At 34.6% G+C, this 24,991-nt stretch overlaps 1 protein-coding gene across 6 annotated transcripts in view; it reads right to left on the reverse strand.

Annotated features, from left to right (window-relative positions):
• Positions 1–24,991, reverse strand: part of btv (dynein cytoplasmic heavy chain beethoven) — a 78,007-nt gene that overhangs the window by 35,013 nt on the left and 18,003 nt on the right. For all 6 annotated transcript variants that reach the window (XM_087352146.1, XM_087352148.1, XM_087352149.1 and 3 more), the window contains exons 14-44: positions 24,352–24,579; positions 22,904–23,002; positions 21,718–21,851; positions 21,483–21,629; positions 20,919–21,128; positions 20,000–20,246; positions 19,018–19,167; positions 17,779–17,984; positions 17,562–17,677; positions 16,923–17,077; positions 15,472–15,639; positions 14,615–14,773; positions 14,336–14,475; positions 13,909–14,125; positions 12,672–12,902; positions 11,781–11,993; positions 10,012–10,202; positions 9,425–9,563; positions 9,012–9,131; positions 8,668–8,850; positions 8,020–8,243; positions 6,808–7,150; positions 6,038–6,145; positions 4,965–5,121; positions 4,348–4,555; positions 4,160–4,266; positions 3,498–3,676; positions 2,860–3,116; positions 2,025–2,130; positions 1,612–1,752; positions 347–498 (exon numbers count right to left, since the gene is read on the reverse strand). In XM_087352146.1, the coding sequence (XP_087208272.1) occupies positions 347–498; positions 1,612–1,752; positions 2,025–2,130; positions 2,860–3,116; positions 3,498–3,676; positions 4,160–4,266; positions 4,348–4,555; positions 4,965–5,121; positions 6,038–6,145; positions 6,808–7,150; positions 8,020–8,243; positions 8,668–8,850; positions 9,012–9,131; positions 9,425–9,563; positions 10,012–10,202; positions 11,781–11,993; positions 12,672–12,902; positions 13,909–14,125; positions 14,336–14,475; positions 14,615–14,773; positions 15,472–15,639; positions 16,923–17,077; positions 17,562–17,677; positions 17,779–17,984; positions 19,018–19,167; positions 20,000–20,246; positions 20,919–21,128; positions 21,483–21,629; positions 21,718–21,851; positions 22,904–23,002; positions 24,352–24,579 (5,435 nt within the window). The remainder of the gene's footprint in view (positions 1–346; positions 499–1,611; positions 1,753–2,024; positions 2,131–2,859; positions 3,117–3,497; positions 3,677–4,159; positions 4,267–4,347; positions 4,556–4,964; positions 5,122–6,037; positions 6,146–6,807; positions 7,151–8,019; positions 8,244–8,667; positions 8,851–9,011; positions 9,132–9,424; positions 9,564–10,011; positions 10,203–11,780; positions 11,994–12,671; positions 12,903–13,908; positions 14,126–14,335; positions 14,476–14,614; positions 14,774–15,471; positions 15,640–16,922; positions 17,078–17,561; positions 17,678–17,778; positions 17,985–19,017; positions 19,168–19,999; positions 20,247–20,918; positions 21,129–21,482; positions 21,630–21,717; positions 21,852–22,903; positions 23,003–24,351; positions 24,580–24,991) is intronic.

Here is a 24,991-nt window from a genome sequence, read left to right on the forward strand (position 1 = left end):
AGTGCCAGTAAATTTGAGGTATGGGTCCTGACATGAAGTTTTTGGAGCTACCAAGTAAGGAAACTATAATCAACTTACAAGCAGATTCCACTACTCCAAAATGATGCTCAAGTTAGGGAGACATGTAGATAATGTCTGGCAAAGCCGTTTCATAATTTTAAAGTGGGTTCCAACCATTGTAAACATATACCTTGTAATTTAAATAGTACTTATAATATATTCAAATACACAGATGTTTGTGAATGGTGGCATTACAATGCAATCTATTCAAACTTAACTCAAACATCTATTATAAAAACAGTATTTGTTAACTTAAAATACCTTATATTACAATCTACAAATGTACCTGATTGAATAGATCCTCATAATCGAGGTAAAACGTGGACTGAGAGAATGACGACCCATTGAATTTCCTTGTGTCATGCTGCCCACAATCTGAACTTGCTCCAGGCCCACCCATTCGAGATTATTGTCATAGAAACCATTATAAGTAATGACCTGTCAATTGTAATAAAAAGTCTTACATGGAGTTGCTTCTGTATGCACACCATAAACGCTAACAACACTACAATTTGCCCAAATCAGATGCACAATTACATGCACCTATGTGTGCCTTTGAACCATTATTAACTTTTAACCTTTATCAACCATGTATTGCAGTTTATATATAGTCCACCTGGCCATACATGACAGTAGCATACAACAAACTATTAACCTCACAGTTAATACCATGCCAGCAGCCATTTAGTTTGGAGATTTAACCTTTATCACCCATGCAATGCAGATAATGTAATACAGCTGGTCATGCAACATAATAGCATGTGGCCAGTCAGATAACTCCAGAGATTAAGTCTGGCTAACAACAGTCCTGTAATGAGGGATTTAAATCCCCTGCATGACAAAGATTAAACCCCTACCACTATACAATAAATTTTAATATCTGGAAAGTTGCTCTGCATGCAGGACTTCAACTAGCATTACTACTATATGACCTGCTAACAGAAAATTTGAATTCAGGGTCCTGCCTAAATAAGTATTTTTGAGTAAACAAATTAATGTCTTGGCCTACATTCTACACCAAAGATTGTAATTCAATTATTTAATCTGCACCAATCTTAAGGTTATTTATCTTGTTGGAAAGCAAACTTCAACACTCAAAATCATTGACTTTGCAGTTAAATTATAAAATATCACACCTGTTTACTTCAGAACTACTCTGTACAAAATAAAAACATTAAAATAATACACCTTGATACTTAACAACAAGCAAGAAGGGGGGAGATAAACTATCATGATAAATGAAATGATATAAGTTGAAATGAGTGCTCCAGTATAGTAAACAGTGTGTTACTTTTACAGCAATGGGTATTATGAAGGAAAACAGTTTCTCACAGCAATGTGTATGAAGATGGCTGTCTTCTGGATTGAGCCATGTAGTCTGGTAGAAGTTTACTAACATTTCAGTGGTGCTTGCTGTCTTCATAAAAATGATGGTGCTAGAACCCAGAAGACAGCCATCTTCTGAAGAAATTTGTGTTTGGCATTTAATGACTTAGCAACTTGAAATATAATCAATTATATTTCCAGTAAGAAAAATACATTCTGCTATACCTGCTGAAGGAATGCAATAAGCATGCTGGTTCCCCATTTGTCAGGTCTAGCAAGGTTCAAGTCTTTGAAGTACAAGATCAAACGTTCACTGTTCTTTGGACGATACACACGTCCTGTGTTGCTTGAGATCACCATGCATACCTGCAGCAAATATATGTTCCATCTCTTAAAGAGCATTACAATTGTTGTTACTGATAAGGAAATAATAATCCAGCTTCTGAAACACTGTAGTTTTACAATTTTATAGTTTAAACAATGGACAAAGTCCAAATTAACAATTTCATATATTACAAATTAACCATGGTTTGATAAAAAGTGCTTAAAATTAGTAAATGAATTGATACAACCAGCATATGGACATGATCACCCTGCATGTCCACACACATTTCCAAGTTTTACCACTTTTTACATACCTGACTCAGTTTTTGAAGAACATGCTGAGGAGTGATCTGAGCACTGCAATGAATGGTTGCCAACTCAGTCGCTCTCAGCTTGCTGAAGCAATGATTCAGGAGAATGCTGAAACATTAGCAAATTCTCTTGCCACCCATGTTTTGAGAAATACCACTATAGTGAAGGAACAAGACAAATTTCTTGTAATTCATGACAACAATCATAACAAAAACTATACACTAGATATCTAAGTTTAAATGAAGTTAAGTTAGGTTATGTTTAAGCTAACTGTGACAGAATGGGATGTCACATAGAATAACAATGGCACAGAACTAATTTTATGATTAACATTTTTCTATAGGAAAAAGAATGGTAATCATAACAAAGATAAACAAACTGTTAAAAAACAAAATAGACTCTGGCACTAATATGCTGCCTATGACACAGCAGTGAGCTCAACATAATACAAATCACTTTAGATCCAAAACTTTGGTTAGTTGGCTTGTACTTTTGAAGGGATAATTATAAAGCAGTCTCAGCTGAAGAAATCCTGCAGATCACACTGCAACTATAACTCAGTGTTTATAACTGATGCAATGACAATGAAAGCTTCGTGTAAACAATATCTCAGTCATTTCAATATTTTTGTCACTGGGTGTAAAAAAGAGGTAATCTTTCTGCCTGATATTTGTTCAGATATTCCATGAAATTTAAACTTTTTGGACAGTCTTTTGTCATCCATTCATTCTTGAACTTGGGAGACATAAGAGAAGATTTTTCAATAAATGTTGAATCTTGAAATGGATTCTAGTAGCCCTTTCCTTGTTCACATAAAAGAAGAAGGGCCAGAATTACCTTTTTCCACAGCCCTGTGGTCCTACTAACAAGAATGGCTGCTGTGTATCAACATGCAGCCAAGGACCAATAATGTCCAGTGTTCGTTTAACATCTGCAGTCATGATGAGAGGAAGAAAACAGCCAGTTACTCCAAGACGGAGTTCTGTGTTTTCATGGTTTATCATGTATGTGTCCAGACAATCACGTTGTGGGTTGTAATAGCTGTACAGCAGGCGAGCAGGGTCACGAACATATTCGCCTGTCCATTCAAACACCTAAGATGACAAGAAAAAACCTAGATACAGCCTTCACCTGTAAAATTGTTCAGAAGAATTCTTCCTTTTTATGTTATTCATGAAATGGATGATGATGGCATGAACAGCATAATCATACAGTATAGTACACATTAACCCATCTGCATTCTGAAATCTATGGTCATTATCTTTGACCCTATTACTTTACAAGTTCCAAACATATAGTGCATTGCTTTACAAAAACAATGCTCAACTATCATGGTCAGTTACTACAACACTAATTACAATAACTGTTCAAAATAGCCTCCTATAGCTTCTATGTTTGTTGTGGCCCTTCTTGAAGTGGAAGAGATGGCTCTTCAAAGAGTCTCAACCCTCAGCTCTGGCACCAGCAAATTATACCTGTTTTGCAAAAGCCTCCCTGCTGGGAAGGGTCAGGTTTCCACCAAGACCTCTGATCAGAGCCACTGCAAAGTGAGCCCTGCTGGTTACTCCATGCAGCTGAGACAGTCCATTCTGAACTACACCAACAAGTGACATAGTGACCACCATCTGTCCTTGTTGCACAACCCAATTCACTCCTGAGGAGAAGAAAATATATATTAGCATTCTCCTTTGGTGTTTCAGAATAAAAGAACATAATTTTGCATTTTTTAATGAAATAATAACACTATATGTTCATAAAACTGGAAGCAAAGAAATTATTCCAAGGATGTTTAAAAATATTACCCACTGACTTGAAGTATACCTTCAATGTGATAGCTCCAACCTTGAGAAAGTACCAAATATGTTACTTCGCAGGGTAAAAATGATTCATAGTGATAATAAAACAGTTGTGGATGCTGTTTATTGCTTGATATTTTGGGATATTTTACATTTGGCTGTAATACATATTTAATAATTACTATAATTATAATGCATACAATTCATTACAGGATCTCTACAGCTGACAAAAAAACGTTTCCATATAAATTAACAGTTGTTAGACAACACAAATTATATGATGTGATATCTTAAGGATAAAATTGTCAATAACAAATGCCACAGAAAATAAACTGCCTTACCTTTGTAAAAATAATCTTCAATCAGTGGTGTCAAAAATCTAAGAATTGACTCATTCTGTCCCTTGAGCCAGGCAGAAACAAGGCCTATCACATTGATATCTTCATCACTGAAATTTGAAAAAGACTAAAGTAAAAACAAAATGAATAGTATCACACAGTGTTCGTTTAGTATATAAAAAACAGCAAACCTGAGAAAAATCATTCCCATTCGAGATATTGTTGCAGGTGATGCAAAACTCAAATCATGAGTTTCAAACACAAAGTTGACATTAGGTCCAAACTGGATTCTCCAACCAGATGGCAGTGTCAGCAATCTGTTGTCATCTAAAACTGAATTCAATGACTCAATCCATTCTGGATCCACATCACCATCACACACAATCCAAGAATGTACATCTGTGACAAGAATCAATACAGAACAATGTAACTTCTGAGTCTTTCAAAAATACCACAAAAACATACCTGCTACAGAGAGCATTTATCTCATGCCTAGTGAGAATGATCAAAACATATTCAAAATGTCTATAGCCTTAATCCTCACTTCCTCCAGTAGTAAATATTTCAGTTTCCATTGCTTGCAACTCCTGTCTGAGGCACACAATTTCAATCAGCTTATCTTCCTACATGTTGGCACCACTTCTAATTTGGGCTGGCCTCAAAAGTTTATTACAGCTGAATCTTGTGAGAATAAGGACTTCAGAGAAACCCCACATAAATACACCAAGCCAAGAAGACAACAGTTCTTTTGGCAGAATATGCTACAGGTATAATTCACAAATATGATCAAAACAACAAAATGTCTCACCTGGTGGTTCAGAATATACCTGCAGAGCACTCAATGTGAGTACACCATCTGTCCACTGTCTGGTATCAATATCTATCTGTCCTAGCAGCTGTGTTCTAGGCATCGCTTTTGGATTCATGGTGTGTTGCTTCAATGATTTGCCCATCTTTGTCAAAGACTGAAATACAAATTATAACACAACTAAAAACCAATTACTACTACTGGCCATTATTATTATTACTGCTACTACTACCACTACTACAACCACCATGACTACTCTTACCACTTTCACAGAATATTTTTAGCTCACTTACCATAATATTTGATTCCTACCCCACACACAATTAATTCTAGAAGTCAGTGAAAAACATCTGTTGGCTGCACACCATAAAACAGGTATGATTGGTAGCCTATTTCTGGCCTACTTACTGTTTACACCCCAGATTTATTATGAAATAAGTGCATGTACAGTATTTATTTAGTACTTTAATGCATTTTAAGACCAAAGAAGCAGACTCAAAAGACATTCTCTGTCACTGGCAAGTTAACAAAGTATCAATTTATTTGCAAAATGATAACATAACTCAGCACACATAGTTTAACCCTTTATGGGCTTGTAGGACCTTGTGGATGAGGTTAAAAGCTCTGTACTGACCAGTGGAATCACTGGTCACAGACTTTTTGTTGATATGGTAGTCCTGTAAAGGACAACTAATACAAGGAAGACCACAAAGTTAAATATGGAATCATGGGAAAAGTTGTGAACTCATATACAGGGAGAGGTGAGTTTAGTGAGAAGTGGAGTTAAGAGAATTCAGTCACAAACAGCAAGCTAACATAAGTTCCCAGTGAAGGGATATGAAAAGCTAATTAGTCAGTCAGGCACAAGTGTTCCATTTTGACTCTGGAAAAGAGAACAGGGTTTTGGAGGGAAATTTCAGAATTACAAAGTTGAAGGAATGACAGACTGAAGATATAGTTAAACGATGAAAGGTAAGAGGGCAGAATTTTGTAAAAGGTTTAAATATTTACACAGGATGCACCTTACTGTTTGTATTCCTACTTGTTTCATATGACACACAAAATCTTCTTACATGTTTAAGTAGGCGACACAATGTGCTCTTGCCTGATCCTGATGGACCTACAATCACAACCCCCATCCTTTGCTGTAGCTGCTCATATACCTCTAGGCATTTTCTCATCTGAAAAGACACACCTTCACATTATACACTGTAACAAAAGAGATTTGATAAATACATCGTTTGCTTCCCAGGCAACTAAGACAATTTCCCATGGTTTCATATATCTACAGTGCACGAAACACAAATATGTACAAAGTAAAGTACAGATACTATTTTTTAGTCTTCATCTGTTCACAAATTACACAATAGCCATTTCTGTAAGACCACTCCACTGAAATACTGCCCCATCAAAATATAACATTAATGACAGTGGTTTTGTACTCAGTCAAGCAATAAGATATGCAACTTCATTCTCAATATAATGCTACAACATGCTTTGAACTGAAACTTTCAAAGTTTTTATCAGCCCCACTGTGTTAATGCTGGAATAGTACAATAATTTAGGCTGTGAACATTTATAGGCATTCTGGTTTATCCATAATTATCTTCTTCACAGGCATTGCTACAAACGTTCACTTAAAATTACTGGTTTGCTTATACTGTATTTTACAGTACCTAGTATATGAGCAGTCAGGCAGTGAGTTTATAATCTGAGGCATTGCTTTCTTATTTCATTTAAATCAAACTACAATGCAAGATTTGTAATGAATTATACACTTCACTTTAATTTCTTAAATATCAATTAACATGTGTTAATATCAGGTTGAGTAACTATGCCTTACTTGATTTTCATTGCACAGTAATCCTAAGTCACTGCAACTTTCTTTCAGAGCTGCTGTGAGCTCCTCATAACCAGAACTAGTGAACTGAACACCAGGAAAAACATCATGAACCAGAGAATCAAAGCGAGCACAATCAGCAAATGTCAGCTTGGAAAGAGTGTTGAGGCGCAGTGCTTGAACTACGAGCTCCTTCTCTACAGCTTCTTCTAGCATGTTATTCAAACTCTTTCCCTCCTTCAAAAGATTCTTGCGTGTTGCTTTCAGCGCACTCCCACAACCCCCAAGCACTGTTTTCAAGGCTCGCAGACCCCAGTCATAGTGCTGTTGCTTTGTCAGTAGCTTCCTGTAAGCACAGAAATTAAAATATATGTTAATGTTTATAACAATAACAAGTAGAATACAACTGTAAGAATTCATAAAGAACCTTACAAGAGGGAATAATAACTCATCCTTTGTAATAAGGTATAATCATCAGGGTTTCTTCCGAATTCCGGGCAGATAATTCTATTCTTAGTAACAAAGGTTTTTATTTAATCTAAAAATTTAGTGACATTTGAGGGCAGACCTTGTCATTTTTCAGAACTGCAGTCCAAATCTGTTTGTCTTTATAACCATACAGCTAAGGTAACATAAATCTAGCAGGTTAGGATTTAGCCAAGGCTGCACGGTTTTTATGTATTCTTTAAACACAGAACATACAAATGAAAGTTTAATCAGTAGCTTATGTTTGTCTGTCTATCCACATGTTTCATCTCCTAAACTGCATACTGAATTCCAGTAAAATTGGGTATTACAGTCAAAAGTGAAATTCACCACATAAATGTAATCTTGTTTCTTGTCAATGAAATATAAATACTTTTTTCACATTAAATCAAAATAAGCTTTAATGAGTTTCTCAGAAACAATTCATCATACAAAACTGTGTACTTAAAAAAACACAGACCTTATTAAGATCTATAGCTTTGGTTCTGAACAAACTTCACTGCAGCAAATATAAAACAAAATTAAGTGCAGTGTGAATAACTTTGTAACAACAGTTCTGTATCTGCAGCATAAGAAACAAGGCTATACGGTTTTTGTACTTGTGTTCTGTTCTGTCAATATCAAAATAAATATACAATATAGCGACTGGTATTGACAACTAAAGAACATTTTAGTGAAAAGTTTACTGAACCCTAATTTACTAAAGGAGAAAACCAAAGAATTATGCACCTTGACAGATCAAACACTTCAACAAGCTTTTTGCCAATGGACTTGGCATACTTGAAACCTTCACAGTAAAGAATCACTTCAGTAATCAGATCATTGTCAGGATGTGACATCACCACAGGTCGGAACAACTGCTTCAGATTGTCTGGTAACTTCTGTCTTCCTCCGTAACCCTTCCCTGCTGGATTCATGGTTACAAAAATACCAGAGTTTGGATCCAGAGGTATCTAAAATATTAGGTAAAGTATATACTTAACACAAGATTTAAAATTAATTATTTCTGAAAATGTGTAAAATGTTTATGAAGCTGTTTGACTAGAGTTAAATGTATGTAGGACAATGCTGAGCAGTAGTCAGTAAAGCAACACATAATACAAGACACTAGGAACAATTTCTATAAAAACTCTGTACATAGGTTTCAAAAAATAAGAATGAATCAAGTATTAATGGAAATACAATAATAAATACGAACCGTTTTTCTAGAATCCTACACACATAAGGGCCAAAGTTTGCCGTACACAATATCTAGACCAATAACACAAGATAAAACAAGATTAATACAATCAAGTCCTATGAATGATATCTTTTATAGTAATTAAATTACTAAAATACTAAAAAAACATACTGTACAAATTTATTACTGTTACTCACTTCTTCATCCAGAAGCTTTACAGTTCCATGGCCAAATTTTAGAGCTGTCTGAATGGGTTGGATCTGCATTGAGACTGCAGATAAGGTTGCTTCTTCCAGACGATTGAACTCATCAAAACAGCCCCAAGCACCACATTTTACCAAGCCAACAAAGATACGAGCCATTGATCTCACATCAATACCCTTGATTTGGGGAAAATAACATTAAAAATGACTATGGATTAGAACTGTAAGATACAATTTCCATAATTTTAAAGCCCTGGCCCTAAAATATAATTCTGTTACAGAATCCTTCTATAATTTCATCAGAACATAACTTACCAGATTATATTTGAGTGCCTTACCTCATCACAGTTGAAGACAAGAACTTGACGACCTAGAAGGCTTCCTAGTGCCTTGACAGACTCCGTCTTGCCTGTTCCAGCTGGTCCATATGGGTTGCCACCTAAGCCCATATTCATTCCCTTAAATATAAATATATCATTTAGTTAATGGATAAAATAATGTAACAAAATGTAATATTCTTATACTTATATTTCCATTAACAAATATACTTTAAAACTGAACTCAGAATATTTTAAACTACTCCATTTTATAAGCATCTACATCTTTACAAAACATATATGTTATTCACCATCTAACTTTCATACTAAATTAAACTTATCAGAGATCTATGACTTATTGCACTTAGATAAATTCAACTTACTAGAGACTGATGGACAGTGACTAACAAGTATGACACGAGATAAGGGCTTACCTGTGTAAGGGTAAGGTAACACTTGTAAGTCAGAGGTGTGTGAACCAATTTTGGTGCATTTCCTTGATACTCATAAGTATACTGAAATTCAGCATCTACCATCCTGGCTACAGCTATACCATCCTTATGAATATAGAACCTACATAACACAAAATTAACCAATTTACATAAATTCTCTCTTCACTTACACATCAATGTTCATGATACTGTAACATGTCAAAGCAGAGCATACACATACACCATTTAAATCAATAAAAGGGCTACTTTAAATTTAAAATACCTGTCTGTTCAAATGCAGACAGATATTCTGTTTCATATTGCTTTGTTATGGTTCAAACAAGAAGGATCATGAATGATCAGTTGCTGAAAACAGTGGAGCATGGACAAGATTAAAAAAAAATCTTTCTAAAGTAAATAACAGATCGCATAACATTTATCAGTTCATAAAATCATGACAAAAAATGAATATAGATCCCGTAGAACTAATTGATAGGTACGAATGTGGTACTTGACCATTTTCAAGGCCATGCTATTCATTATGGCTTTACTTTTAGCGCTCAGAATATTATGTGTGTAGTGTCACTTACCGAAGCTGTCTCTGCCAATGCCAGTCCTGAGCAGATGAAATATTAACACCAATCAAGTGTTCCACAACACTCATATGATGGATTGTATCAAGTAACAGAGATTTTAGCTTCAGTTCCAACTCAAGTGAATCACCATCCATGTCCCCATCAGCCCACTCCAATTCTAATTTAGTGTAAGCTTCTAATTGTGACTGTCAAGATTAAAAGCAAATACAAAAGCTGTTCAATTAAAGGAAAACAAAGATACATATTTATGTACACAATTTTATTCTTGTTGCTTAAGACATTGAAATTCATGGAAAGAAGTCTTTATACTATTTAGCCTTATCATATTACAGCATATACATTACTGACTATATGATGTGGAAATTTGTTCCAGGAATAATGGTTCCTTCACATATCATGAAATAATTTATCTACATGTGAAACTGCAGAAAACAGCCGAGATGAATGCAAACATTTTTTATTAGGGTTCTGAAGGAAGAAGAATGGATGACACCAATTGTTAGAATCATGTGTGTTTTGTTGGCATATGACTAATTTAATAATATTAAATGTAGGGTTTTTAACAAATGCTCACAAAGTATGATGCAAAACTTCAAACAGAGTTGACCTTAATTATGAGCATCAAGTACTTAATCCCTCTTCTGGTTTACAAAGTCAATTAGTTTTAATCTCATTTGTGACTTTTAATAAAGTGTTTGCACATTTATATGAGCAGGGGTAGCTGGACTGGACACATGGGATACCATACTGAGGAGGGTACAAATTTTTTTCTTTGCCAAGTTCTGTGGCCCACACAGCCATCTACTAAGGATAAAGCTACTGAATCATGAAGATAACCCCATTCATATTAACTTAGTTATAAGTGTAGGAATATGTGGAGTTATACCTCCATGCCCCATACTTCTTCACTGATTCGTGATTAGACTCATTCAATAACTTGAAGTACGAGGCTCGTCCACAAAGTAAGTTTCCCTGGGGCCGTTTACAGAAACAAAACACAATTTCATGGAAATATTTATTGCAACAGATACAGCAAGTGTCCAGCTATTTTTCAACATATTCGCCACCGGAATTTAGACATTTGTCATACCGTGGGACCTACTTTTGAATACCTGTGTCGTAGAAGTCTGCCGCCTGGGATTGGAACCACTGTGTGACAACCATCTCCGCCTCCCTGTCATTCTCAAAACGCTGACGCTGACCGGACAGGAATTTCTTGAGGTGTAGGAAAAGATGGAAATCACTGGGAGCGAGGTCCGGGCTGTAGGGTGGATGATTAAACACCTCCCAGCTGAACTCCTGCAGGAGACTTGCTGTCCGTCGAGCCGTGTGCGGCCTAGCGTTATCACTGACCGCACTTCACAGTCGGCGGGAGCTGGAATAAGAACCTCCATCTTCAACAGCTGCAACGATGCTACTGTGAGAACGCGGGAAGTGCCGTTAGTGCATGCGCCATGCTACGTCATTGCTCTATCACGTACGCACAGTCGCTTCGCACAATATAAGGTTTGCTAGCTGTGGGACAAGTGGGAAACTTACTTTGTGGACACGCCTCGTATATTTGCATATTTTATAACATTTACATCACTTTTCTGATAAAAACAAAGGCTTCTGTTTTCCTTTCTTCTTTTTAGGTATGTGAATATGTGGATATATGCATATTCAAACTTTCATTTGGAAAGTATATATTGTTATACACTTGGTATAATGTCTTTTAGACATGATAATGAAAATAATTTAATGTGAAACTGGAAAAATCATACCTTTAATGAAGACAGAAGGTCTTCCAGACTATTAGAATAAATAGCTTTTTCACATCTTTCAGTAAATGTTATACTTTCAGCTAAACACAGAATCTGAGATGGATATTTCAGAGGATCAGCTCCTGAATTATGTTTCTTAATGTCATCCAGGCAATCTAGAAGAAGCTGTTTCAGAGTTGTTTTCATTTCAGTTGCTAAATTACTCAGCCACTCCTGAAATTACAATAGAAAGAAGTAAAAAGACATGTTTAAAGTAATCTTTATTAAAGCATAAATGTCACTTTATTTTCTTTCTGTCCACATTACATTAATTTTTTCATTACCAGGTCAGGAACAATCTGACCAGATGTATCAGTACCATCTTGGCATGAATTTGGAACATTCTTCATTGTGCCAAGAACAGTAACAGTTTACTACTTAAGTTACCATACTCATTCAACAATTTGGCAGCAAAGGAATGCTGATCAATAATACCACACAGTCACAGAATTTAAAACTTACTTACATTTTATAAATATATTACATTAGTAAAACTTAATTATACCAGATAAATTTCAGACATAACTACGAACAACGTATCTCCCTCAGCTAATCATTGTAATAGCCTTCATTTAGAGTTTCAGGGTTAGTGGCCAGCTGTGATGTACTACTGGAACAAGTTATTAATAAAATCATAAAAAATGGAACACAAATCTTTATCATTAAAAAAGACAATCTTTAAATATTTTAATTTCCTAAGTATCAACATAATAAATTTACATACCAATCATTCTCTTAATTTTCATTAAGTGCAATGTTTTATTTATTGCAGGTTCAGTTACATAACTGTTAATTTTAATGAGTAACTGCATCTCATTACCACAGAAATGAGATTGAGACATGTGGACCTACCTCGACTTTCTGAGTGAGTCCGACAGGTTTGCAGAGTTGTACCACCTCTCCTTCCAGTGACTTCATAGCCATAATGTTTTTGCCATCATCATCAAACACAACAGTGAGGATTCCAGCAAACAATTTTTTGAGATGGGCCTGGATCACCTGTTCTTTTGTGGACTGACCCAGTATTTCCAGTAAGTCATCATCACCCAGGAAGTAAAATCTTGGAAACACAGACCGCTTCTCCTGAAAACATTTTAAACATTTAAACTCAATCACAGTTTGCCAATATGTTACTGCAGAAGTTTACTGTGCAGGGATACATTCTATCTGCATGTCTTTTAACATTGCTTAAATGTAGTCATTGTCTAAGATCAATCTCAGTAACTGACATAATCCTACTTTATTTAACACTGCACATTACACGCACCTCCTCTTGGTACAGCAGTTGCTGCATTACACTTCGATGCTGGAAAGCTGACTTTACCACAAAACACACTGAATGTGGTCAAAGAATACCAGCAAGGATTCAAAGTTAATAATGGCACTGTTGTGTATATGATTTAACAGACAGCAGCAAGGCAGGCCATGTCAAGTTAATAACAAGTCTACTACAATTTTGCAAAATTCAGCTAAATATAACATAATAGTTTACAGTTCCATTTTGGGTCTTCTGGTCACTGACAATACAGAAGTAAGCAAAGCAGAGAAAAGTAATTCTGAATGAAAATAGTATGAATTGCATCTATAAAAACTCCTTAATTCACAATATTTGCACACAAATTTTTACTGGTCCCACAGCACAAGTTTTAACATACATATAACTGCAGATATCAAAATAATAAGTTGATAGGGCAGTTCATGGTAACAGCCTAATCCAAAAGTATTAAAGCTGTATTCATATCTCAATGAAATCACACTGCACAGGGACATGGCTGTGATGAACATATCCTGACATGTTACTGCATGTTTACAGCTCAGTCCATGGACAGAATAAGGATACTGAGGAGGGGATTAGAATTAAAATATAGAGACCCGTGGGAAATGAAAATTATGCTAGGAAAAATGTCCTTACTATAAATAGCCAAGATACATAACTTATGTTTCTGCTGTTATCTGATGACAGCATAATAAAATGACATCTCTTGTATTATATTTTCCCACTATATCTATAATTCAGGAGAAAACACTATTTAAAAAAGAATTAAAGAAAACATAATTGCAATGTGCTAATATCAATGCAAATAACTACTTCAAGGAAATCAATCAGACTCTTCTGACATCGAGACAACTGGTCAAGCAGCATGTTCAGAGTCTGGTGGAGGTTGCTGATTCTGCAGAGGGACACTACTTTGCTATCTTGAGCAATATCTCCCATAATGTAGCGGAAATCATGATCAATTCTCTGGAATCTGGCCTGGTCTTGTGACAATGTTCCAGCCCCAAATATAGGCTCAAGGTACACCCACCTAAAATAACAGTAAGAAAGATATCTTGAAATAGCTTGTACAAGCCTAAAACACATACATATTTAATATACCAGTTGTCCAGTTCAGATTAAAACTACCATAAAAGCTGAAGTTAAATATCAATGATTTACCTTAATGTGCACAGCAGATATTGAAATCATAAAACGTCAGAAAAATTTGCAGTTTATAAATATAAAGAACTTTACTTACTTGCGTTGTATCTGATTCAGGTGATGTAAGTACTCATCCAAATCAGCCAATCTTGTTTCCCAAATTGAAGTTCTATCAACAAAGCTCTCATAGTTAGGAGAATTCTTAATAGACTGAAGCAAACACTGATTGTCACCAACCTGGGATAGTTGAAAAACAGTAATGTGAATATACAAATAAAATTATGCTGTTGCACCTGAAGTTGCTTTGTTTGTCTTCCAATATTTTAAGAATATATTATAATTACCAATAAAATTCAGATTCTTCTTGTGTTTGTACCTTGTTCAGAATGTCTTTGAAGTCCTTTATAAGCATCACACACATTCCTTGAGAATCTTTATGTTCAGTGAGTAAAAATTTAGCTTCCACTTCCCAGATGTCTAGTTCTCCTAGAGCTTGCCTGATCACTATCTCACTAGATGCACGGGCATTCAGATTCTAGAAAAAATTCATTAACAAAAGCAAACAAATTGCATTATATGCATTTCAAACATAAAACCGAAACGCTGATATTAATTTAATCTTTATTGAAAGGTTACATACAAAGTTTCTTTCTTTTATGATCTATCTCTCCCTCTGTCTCTATCTTAAGCATATTTTTATATCCATTTTACCCAATTTCATGCATTCAATATCTGTTTAAAATATAGATCATGTTATTTAAATCACCTTTTTAAAACAAATTAAACAATTTTAATTCAAGATTAAGTTGAGTTCCATGTAAAGTAGAAGTTACAGTACATGTGTTTCAACATCATCACAATCACATCATCCTTTGCAAAAGCAGACCTATTGACACCTGTTACAGGTATTATGAAAGTGTCATTCCAGATGTTTTCATAAACTTCTTTTTTTCCTCTTGAATGATACTTTAAAAAGGTTTTTAAAATCCAGTCAGAATTATCCTTTTATCTTGTTCCTTCCCTTTGTGATTCCTACAAACCAAATTCAATTTGCATGACAACTTTCAGAACAGAACCCCAAATGACAAATATCATCCATATATGATCAGTTGTTTAGGAGGTATGATATGTATACATTCACTGTATGTACAGACAGCATAAATTAAAATTATGAAATTCCATAACTTGGGAAATTTTAAACTGTGAACTCACGTAATAGAAATATATACGTACCTGAAGGGCACCGACATTAGCAGCTATCTTTTCCTTGACATTTAAAAAGTCAGCAAAAGTAAGCATCTCAACTGACTTGTTAGACATCCCAAGAATTCCAAATATTTCAAGCCAGTGTTTGTCACTGAACATTTCTCCACGAACATACTTCAGTGAAGGGAGTACCACCTACACAAACACAAATACAGAAAAAATTTACTAATCAAATAAAAACTATACCTACAAGTGCAGTTACAAGTATATGCCTGAAATACTTGCTGAAGTTTCTAACTGTATTGTTCACTTTTAACAAGTCAACACAGTAATATGAACATGGATTACCATCAGTATTTCATTATTCTGTATACAATTAGGGGGTCCGCAGTGGCCGCGTAGTCTGAGGCGTGGGCCTTGTGCCGCTTGGTCACTGGGACCGTGGGTTCGAATCCCACTCAAGCCATGGATGTTAGTCCGCGTTGTGCTGTCCTGTGTACAGGTAGAGGCCTTGCGGCGGGCCGATCCCTCGTCCAAGGAGTACTACCGAATGTCTATAGATCAAGCCAATGAAAAGTTGGGACCCGCAGTGCTCAGGCACTTGAAGAACGGGTCGTTCCCAGTATACAATTAATTGTTTGGTTTATCACTGTATTGTAAAATCTCTAGGAACAATGTAATGAAAGCTAATGGTGAAACAAGCCTGATCCACAACTTAGTACATTTTTTAAGAATATGGCTGGAATTATCATAAAATAAAATGTAAACATGATAATTACTGTTGTATGAAGAAAAAGAAATGTGTGTGTTAGTGCCTTGTCCTGTTGGAAGGTTTTCTCATGTATACTGTTACAAATTATGCATGTAGAGTTTAAACTTGATAAAAAAGAATTGATTTACATAATGAAATAATCACCACATGAACACCATATTTCTTATGATATTTTGCTGTGTAATTTACCTTGTTTTCCAACACACCTCTACACTGTTTATTAACATGTAATGTTGTAAACAGCAATATGGCACAAGGTATTACATATGACTTAAATTCATATTTGTTAAAAGTCCACTGCAGTGACAAAAGTACCAGTCTCTCTTTTTTAAGTACCATTTTACTTTTATGATGTTTAAGTTATTTATTGCAAATAAACATGTTGGAAAACACATCTGCTGGGGAATTCTTCATGGCATTTCACAACAGTGGGAAGAGATGAAGTATGATGGATGATTCAACGACTATTACTAGTGTATATATTTTAAACTTAACATTGCTGAGTGCCTCAGTTCTCTTCATTTTAATTAATTCACATAAATAATTCATAGACACCTGATAAGATAAAAATATATCTTTTCAATAACACTTAAAAAGTTAAAGTAACCTTCTACACCTATTATTCACAACATATCATCATCAGCTTCTGAATAGTATTTTTATTGCTGTATCCAAAGAGAATGACTTGTCAGCATATAATATTCACCTTATACTTTTCAACTTCTTGTAATAACCTAACAGTTAAGGATGTAGTCTGACCACCAGATTTAAGTCTCTCTTGCCAATGTTGTACAAATTCTTCAAATTTGTAGCTCTTGCTGCGAAAGATGATCCATTCTTCTTTTGACATAGTTTCAATACCTACAGAAATTAAACAAGCAATAATTTTCATGCATAACAAAAAATGATAATAAAATGGTGATGGAAGTAGTAGTAGTAGTAGTAGTAGTTAATTGTGGTGATGGTGACAATTTCTAAAACACTATATTTTTTTCCAAATGCCATACAAACTTTCTTAATTTCCCTTAAAATATTATGTTACACACTATGATATTTATTTTATAGATTTGCACTATAAAATACAGACCTTCATCAAGAAATAAAAATGTCATTATCAGCAGCATATTTCAATATATTGTGTGTGTTCTGTCAATAACCAAATGTAATAAAATTCTCTTATGCAGGAATACAGCTTTCAAGAAAGAGTGGTTGTGAATAGAGAATACTGTATTCAAATGTAAAATATATTTCACTGTTAACGTGACATTCCTTTAATTCTATGTATCAGAATACAAAATATGTGTCATATTTTGTGACACAATTATTTCTACATGTTGTTAATTACCTGTGTTGAATTCATCAAAGAGAGACCACATATTCTCATGTGTTTTGAGATCACTCTCAACTTCATCAATTACAGAGAACTCAGGGGTTTCAATTCCAAAGTTAGCACAATCTTGCCTGAAAATGAACAGAACAAACAAAATGTAGTTATTCCATATTTCTCACATGAAACTGCATCACCAGATTTTGCACAGTCACATCAAGTGTTAGATCCTCACAGAAGCTTTTCTCTTGTCTGCATCAGCAGCTGCCACTCCTGCCTCTTTTCTCGAAGAACAGTGAGACTCTTTGTCAGGATCTCAAGTCCTCCATCCTGAAGACTTGTCTCCCGAGGCTTCAGTTGCTCCCAACGCAACTGAAACTTCTCTACTTCACTCATGAGGTTTTCACCTTGTGTCATAAGGTTACTCTTAATTCCTTCAACCTACAGGGATTAATATAACATCAACATATCATTTTCCTTTAAATATGTTTAGGTAATGTAAGTAAATACATTTCTGTAATGATGAGATACATTAAGCAGACAGGTAAGAACTTTCTGTTCAGAAGTTATACAATACACATTTTTCCCAAAACTGATTTTAAAAATGGTACTTTGTATGTACATCCACCTCTTTATAAAGCGAATGTACCAAATTTATTTTTAACTTCAAAAAAGTTTCAATTTTCTTAGTACCTCTTATCAGTTCCATTGTCTTAGAACCAGCTGAGTCCAAATTTTGTAGTAATAAAATACTAGCCCTAAGTTCTGAGCAGACAGAACAATGCATTTCCAGCAAATAGTTAATGGTTGTTCTGACAGCCCTTTTGTTAAACACATTTTCAGGAATTAAATTCTCCTTATTAAAATAACATAGATAATTATTCAATCTATATGCTTAAGAATAAAGTTACACAGATCAGTTAGCCAATAAACAGCGAGTGAATACCAGTCATGACTGTGTGTGTACGCTTGATTCTTATCACAGCACTAGGAATAGATAAAACACAACTAACTCTAAGCCACTAGACTTGAGATACAATACACTTTCATTTATAACAAATTCTTCTTGGGTTACCAGCTGTGTAAGGTGAAGAAAACATTTTCTTCATTAAGCCATTTTACCTGGCTGGTAGCCCAAGATGAATTTATTACACTTTGCTACCATGAAAGCTTCAGATCATACAACACTTTCATTTAATTACAAATAGAGCCAAATATGTTTATTCTTCATGATTCTACAGAAGGTAAAATCATATAAATTTACAGACTTCATAAAGACAATTCCATCAACACACTTAAAATGGAAAGAAGCTAGAAGAAGAAGATAAAAAAATTGTCCTTATGCTTAAGTGCATAAAAATTATAAATTAATGCTATACATGGCACCAACATTTTCATAAATAACTTAAAAGAGATCTTGAATCAGTCAAAGTACACAAACATAACAATTTCAGGGTATTACAATTATGCTTACCTGTTTACCAAGGAGATACTGATGGTTATCAAGCATTGCTTGAAAGTTGTTCCAAAGAGCTATCATGCGACTGATTTGCTCCACTCTCTCCTTGGTCCAACTTGCAAGGGCCTTATTCTTCTTGTCAGCCTCTTCAAACACCAGAAGCATCTGCATTCAACACAGAGTTCTAAATCTTTCATGTCTTATTCTCTCCCCTTTTGGTTTTCCTTCTACACTCCTTAAAAATCTCACCTCTGCTAAAGTCTACCTTGGCTCACGTCCATCTTTCTGCATCATATATTAATATCAGCAAGCTGTAACTTTTAAATGGACTTATGTTCCTTTTCTTATGTATTTCCCATTTCCAGAGTATGCACCTTGCTAATAAGTAATATTTCTCTGCATTTCTTATTCTCTCTCTGATTTCTTTAACACTTTCATTTGTCACTGATTTACTTCCTACATATTTCATGATTATTATTACATTTTATCTTCCCCACATCCCCTGTCTTTTATAACCACACATTTAAATAAGTTGTAAGCTGACATATTTTTTATACACTGTAACAATCCTTCGAAATTTACTGTGTATTGTGTAAATACACAACAATTCAATAATAAATGACTATTATCAATTGTTTTCAAAATTGTCTTCTAAAGGTTTTCTCAACATTTTAATTGATACAGATTCTATATATATTAACTGTTCATAATTCATGTCAGTCAACAAACTTTCAATGTCATTCTTACACACTTAAACTCTACATTACTTACATTGTGTTTTATAAAATTGATACCCTATCAGTTCACATTCAGATACTCATTATGAAGTTCTATGACAAATATTCTCTGAAGAACTGTAAATGTTCTGATACAGTTTGCAACAGTATTCAGCAGAAGTAAACTGTTTCTAATTATAGCATGACACGGATAATAATAACTATTATATATAGCTTTCCTTGATCAACATTTTGCCACCGTTTAACAAAAAGAGATTTACCTCTGAAGAAGTCTTCATAATTTCAGCATATTTAGCATTTGCTTCACCAATCTCTTCAACGGTTTGTGGCTGTCTTGAAAGTATTTCAGTTGACTCTGTTGTAAACTTTTCAATAACTCCAACATCCCTCACAATGGAACTCTGCAGAGAACTAACTATTGTGTCCCAGTAACGACGGTTGTGTAATTCAATCTCTGCACGAACTGGCAGGAAGCTCACTGAGAAGCAGTCAATCTTCTCATCGGTACTTTAAAGAATTAATGCAGTTGATCAACTACAATACAAGTATTAATAGACTAAAAATATTTATTACTACTATTTCTATCTTGCATTGGTACAGAAGCTCATAGCAATAAGCCAAAGTTCACATTAACTTAAAGCTCAAATCTGAATGTATTAATATATTTGGAAGTTAGATAGTTAAAAATGTAAGTTCTCTCATGAGCACACTGAGGCAAAAATAACATTGTTTACCAATTTCTGTCTAATGGAAATGCAACTCTAGTAGATAATGTTGTAACTGTCAACAACAAGCAGATATCTAACATTTAAATGTTTATACATAAATGTAAACTTTAAGTTCAAATCCTGTTATAAAATTATTCTCCTTTCATGTGTGTTTGTCAAACATGACTCTCTTGGTGAACTGCAGTGCTCTGAACAGTTACCATTTATGCAGACCTGGAAAGCAACAAATCTATAAAACTTGGAGATATGGTACTGTTTCTGATACATAATTTATGAGAATGTTTGATAACCTTTCCCAACAAACCACTCAGCCCTGGTGAGAGGCACTACTGTCCTATGAAATGTTATCAATAAGCCAACTTTTACACAGTGCAAGCACCCAGAACCAGGATGAACCAGGGTTAATTCTATCCTTACTCGTCGGGTAAGTGGTTTCAATGAACCAACTTACGTTGGCAACTTCGCAATTTCTTGACTCCATGTTTTTGAAGCTCGAAAGTTACGATCCCAGTCATCAGAAGTATGCAGATATTTGTGAACCAGGCTGTCTAAATCAACTGAACCCAGCGCAACCCACTGTAACCACTTTTCTTTCACTGCATTCAAGTGCCCAAATAATTCTTCAGCCTTGGCAAATAAATGACCAAATCTATGTCCATTCCTGCATCAACACAAAAAATAAAAGGTGTAATGTATACTTGAATACACAGTCTCCACATGCATTCTTTGCAAATTTCTAATTCTGAATGCTCCTAGCTGAAATAAAAGAATACTGTTTCATAATATATTACATAAGTTTTACCATAATCATTAACTGCAATAGATTGCAGGCAATTTAAAAACATATTATTATGCACCACAGGCAATTAATTACCGAGGTCTGATAAATAACAGCAAACAATGAAGTAAAAATCTGCAATCCCCCTACAAACAATCAACAGAAAATAATTAATAATCTCCACAACATATAATACATTAACATTCTTTCAGATTTCATTTTCTTCATGATACTTGCCTTTGAATAATGGTAGGAAATGTAAGACCTTCATTAGTTTCACTGACGCCTCGAAAATTATTAGGAATTGCTAAGAAACGTTTCAATTGTCCATAGTATTTCATCCGGATTTCCTCCATAGGAGGTCTAAACTGCAACTTCTGCTGCCTGTAACAATAACAAAATTATTTTATATGTCTTTATCATTATATATTCATTAGCAGTACATAAACAGACTAGCCAACAGTCAACTTACCTATATATTAGCTCCACTTTAATTTCTGGAAGATGTTCATTTAGTGCTTCAAGTCCTACTTGATATTGGTGCTCTAATGCTTTATACAGCTGATGATCCCAATGTGCTCGCCAAGACTTCATGTTAGAGAATTTCTGAAAGATCATTCACCATACACAATCATGTCTTCTTCCAAAAATGAACTTCTGTGCATAAATAACCTTCACAGTTTATAATACTCCAGATTCTAATTAGAAATTCACTCTCAACTTCCTAAAATTTTAAAATAAACTGATATGAAGTGCTACATAATGATTTTATTAAAAAACCACTTCTTTTGTTATAATTTGAAGTAATTTGACTTTCCAGTCACAAATAAGAAGTAGTGAAAATGTTCATCAATTGTATGGAAAAAAAGGTTCTCACAGAAATGGAACTCTCAGATGTCTACATGCCCTAATAAGCAAAGTAAAAATATTTCTCTCTCTTTTCTTGTGCTCAGAGAAAGCCTAAAAAGTAGATGAATTTGCAACACATAACTATAAGTTCTCCACCCTTCAAACCACCCTAGAAGAAAATCCCTGCAACTGATCAATCAAATAATGTGTGCATTTTCACCGAATTACATTAACTGAAGATGATGCTGTGGAATGTCTAGGTTATGGTCCACAATGTAATTCATTACAATTGTTCCTAGATCAGAGTTTTTGGTTCTTTTGAACTATTAATATACCAACATATGTAAACATATAACTTACAAATATAATAACATATTCTAATCTGATCAGTATATCAATCTGGAGCTTATTATCATGCAAGAAGATTTTACCACTTATAGTTGGTGTTAAAGCTTCCAGTCTTATTTCACCCAAATTTTTATTTCCCCAACACTTAGCTTCAAAATTCCATACATAGAAACTTTCTGTGCTTATAATTTCAATTTGAAACCCTGTTTACATTTCTGGTACAGTATTAATTTTGTAATTTGTTAAGTTATTAAAATGTTCCATGTAAGTCATTCCTGTATACTGTATCAGCACTCTGCACTACACCACTCTAAACCATTAAGCTAGAAATTCCTTTAGGCACCTTCCCATTTGAAATGGATACTAAACTCTACTGCACCTAGTCACATCATACAATATGGATTGCACTAATATAATTATAGATGTGTTCTTTTGACAAACACAACTATGAATCTACAAACCTGGTCTTCAACTTGATTCATAATGTTTCGTATATCCTTGAGGCCTTCCTTCCACTGTTGCTGTTGTCGAAGTAGGTCAGTGTTCATTAACATAATTACCTATAATATATAATAATTTTAGGTAACCAGTTCCAGTGATCATTAAAATTAGACTTAAATTTTTCATAATACAGTACACAAGACACATGAAGTACACCCACAGTTTTTATCCCTATACAGTCCCAAAGGTTTCCTCTGCGATACATACACTTTCTGCACCACATTCTACAAGTGTTCAAACATAAAGGATACTTGGTAACGCCATGAATACAGAAGACGTTTGGATGTTTCAGCTGTGATTACTGCATAACTTGCTAATATTATGATGGGTTATTCAAACAGTGAACAAACATAGGTACCAGTACTACAGTGACTGAAAGTTAAGCTTTCCAAAATCTTTTGTTTCAAAGTCAGAATTCTTACAATAAGGTACATGACACCATGGCAGGGTTCATAACCAAAATCTTTCAGTAGAAAGAAAACTTCAAAAAATGAATCCTGAGTTAATTTATAAATACCCACATGAATTATTTTCACAATGTAGTACACATCAAAGACTGTCAAAAAGTAATGAACCAATAACTAAGATTGTTCACTGAGTACTGTAAACATCCATAATGCTAGCGACATTTTATAAGGATATAACATAAAAATCATAATCCTGTTATTAAAATAAGTTAATTAATTTTTTGATTAACCACAATGTTCCACAACAATGATAGCCGAACCTTTTACTTGTACTCATTTATTATAATTTCAAGTAATAACCACATTATATCAAGAAAAATTAAATTTACAACAAATGTACATTCAAATAAATGTATCATAAGATGGCTGTCTTCTGGGCTGTTGTGCCATGTAGTCTGGTAGAAGATTACTGATGTTTCAGAGAGCCTTGCTGCCTCCATCATCATGGTGATGAGTACTCAACAATCCAGAAGACAACCATCTTCAGACTCACCACCGTGAAAACGTCAAATCCTAAATGTATCATAGCTATCAACTGGTGATACATGAATAATTCAGTAAATACTGGTATAACTGGGAAAACAATTTTTCGAATGAGTAATTGAATTCCTTAACCCCCTCAGTGGGGAAGGTGTCATATGCCAATATGCCACCACTTTAAGTTCTCTTCATAGTGGGGTAGGTGACATGTCACTGGCTAGCCTTTGTGAGGGGGGAGGGATTAGTTGCAAAGTATGCTAGACATATGAAATAAGTATGTTTCTTGACTTCATGGACAAAATTTCTTAGTCAAAAATCTGCTGTGGGAGCATGTTATTGTCAAACACTGGGTGTTGGTTTAATTTATTCTTTACAAATATGTCAAAGAGACATCTGAATTTGCTGTTTGAGAGTCATATGTGATATTATTTGACTAATTTAGATATGACTAAATATATCACCTTATCTCTGATTTGGTCATGATAAGAGGCAAGTTTGTTGTTTTCTCTCGACAGCCTCTCAACTGTGGTCTGCAATTGAGCAATGTACTTGTCCACAGCAACTGTATCACTCCATGTAACTCCATTTTGTTCCTGCACTAAGTGAGCCAAATCCAGAGCAGCCTCCAGCATCATTGGTCTCTGAGATGGAATCATGCGATCGCCAATAGTGTTGTGAAAGTTAGCAACCTACAACCATCAAGACATAGTATTACTTAAAAGTTATTTATTTTTATTATGTACTTGGATGAACACAAAGGCACCTGTATAATTATTAGTGGCAACAAACATGACATATTTGATTATGGTAAGAAATGAATGCAGATGCAACAAGTGGGAGGTGGTTCAATTATGTAACACTTCTTGAATTCACCAATCTTGTATGTATCAAAAGTAAAGTTGTTCCTGTGCTTAATCACAATACAATGATGATGTATGTGGAGTTAGAGGTAAAGTTCCACAAAGTCTTAACCTTGACATCAGATGCAGGTAAAGTGGCCAGCTTCACACTCCGATCCTTTTAATGCTTAGGAAAGAACCCTCAGTACCTACTGGTAAGGAGGTTCAGTGGATCCCTGTGACAGACTAGGTATGGTGGTAA

The sequence above is a fragment of the Zootermopsis nevadensis genome, unplaced genomic scaffold (assembly GCF_977971745.1).
Source record: "Zootermopsis nevadensis isolate Lab colony 2312 unplaced genomic scaffold, Znev_1.0 Znev_ptg000020l, whole genome shotgun sequence".
Classification (NCBI taxonomy): Eukaryota; Metazoa; Arthropoda; class Insecta; order Blattodea; family Termopsidae; genus Zootermopsis; species Zootermopsis nevadensis.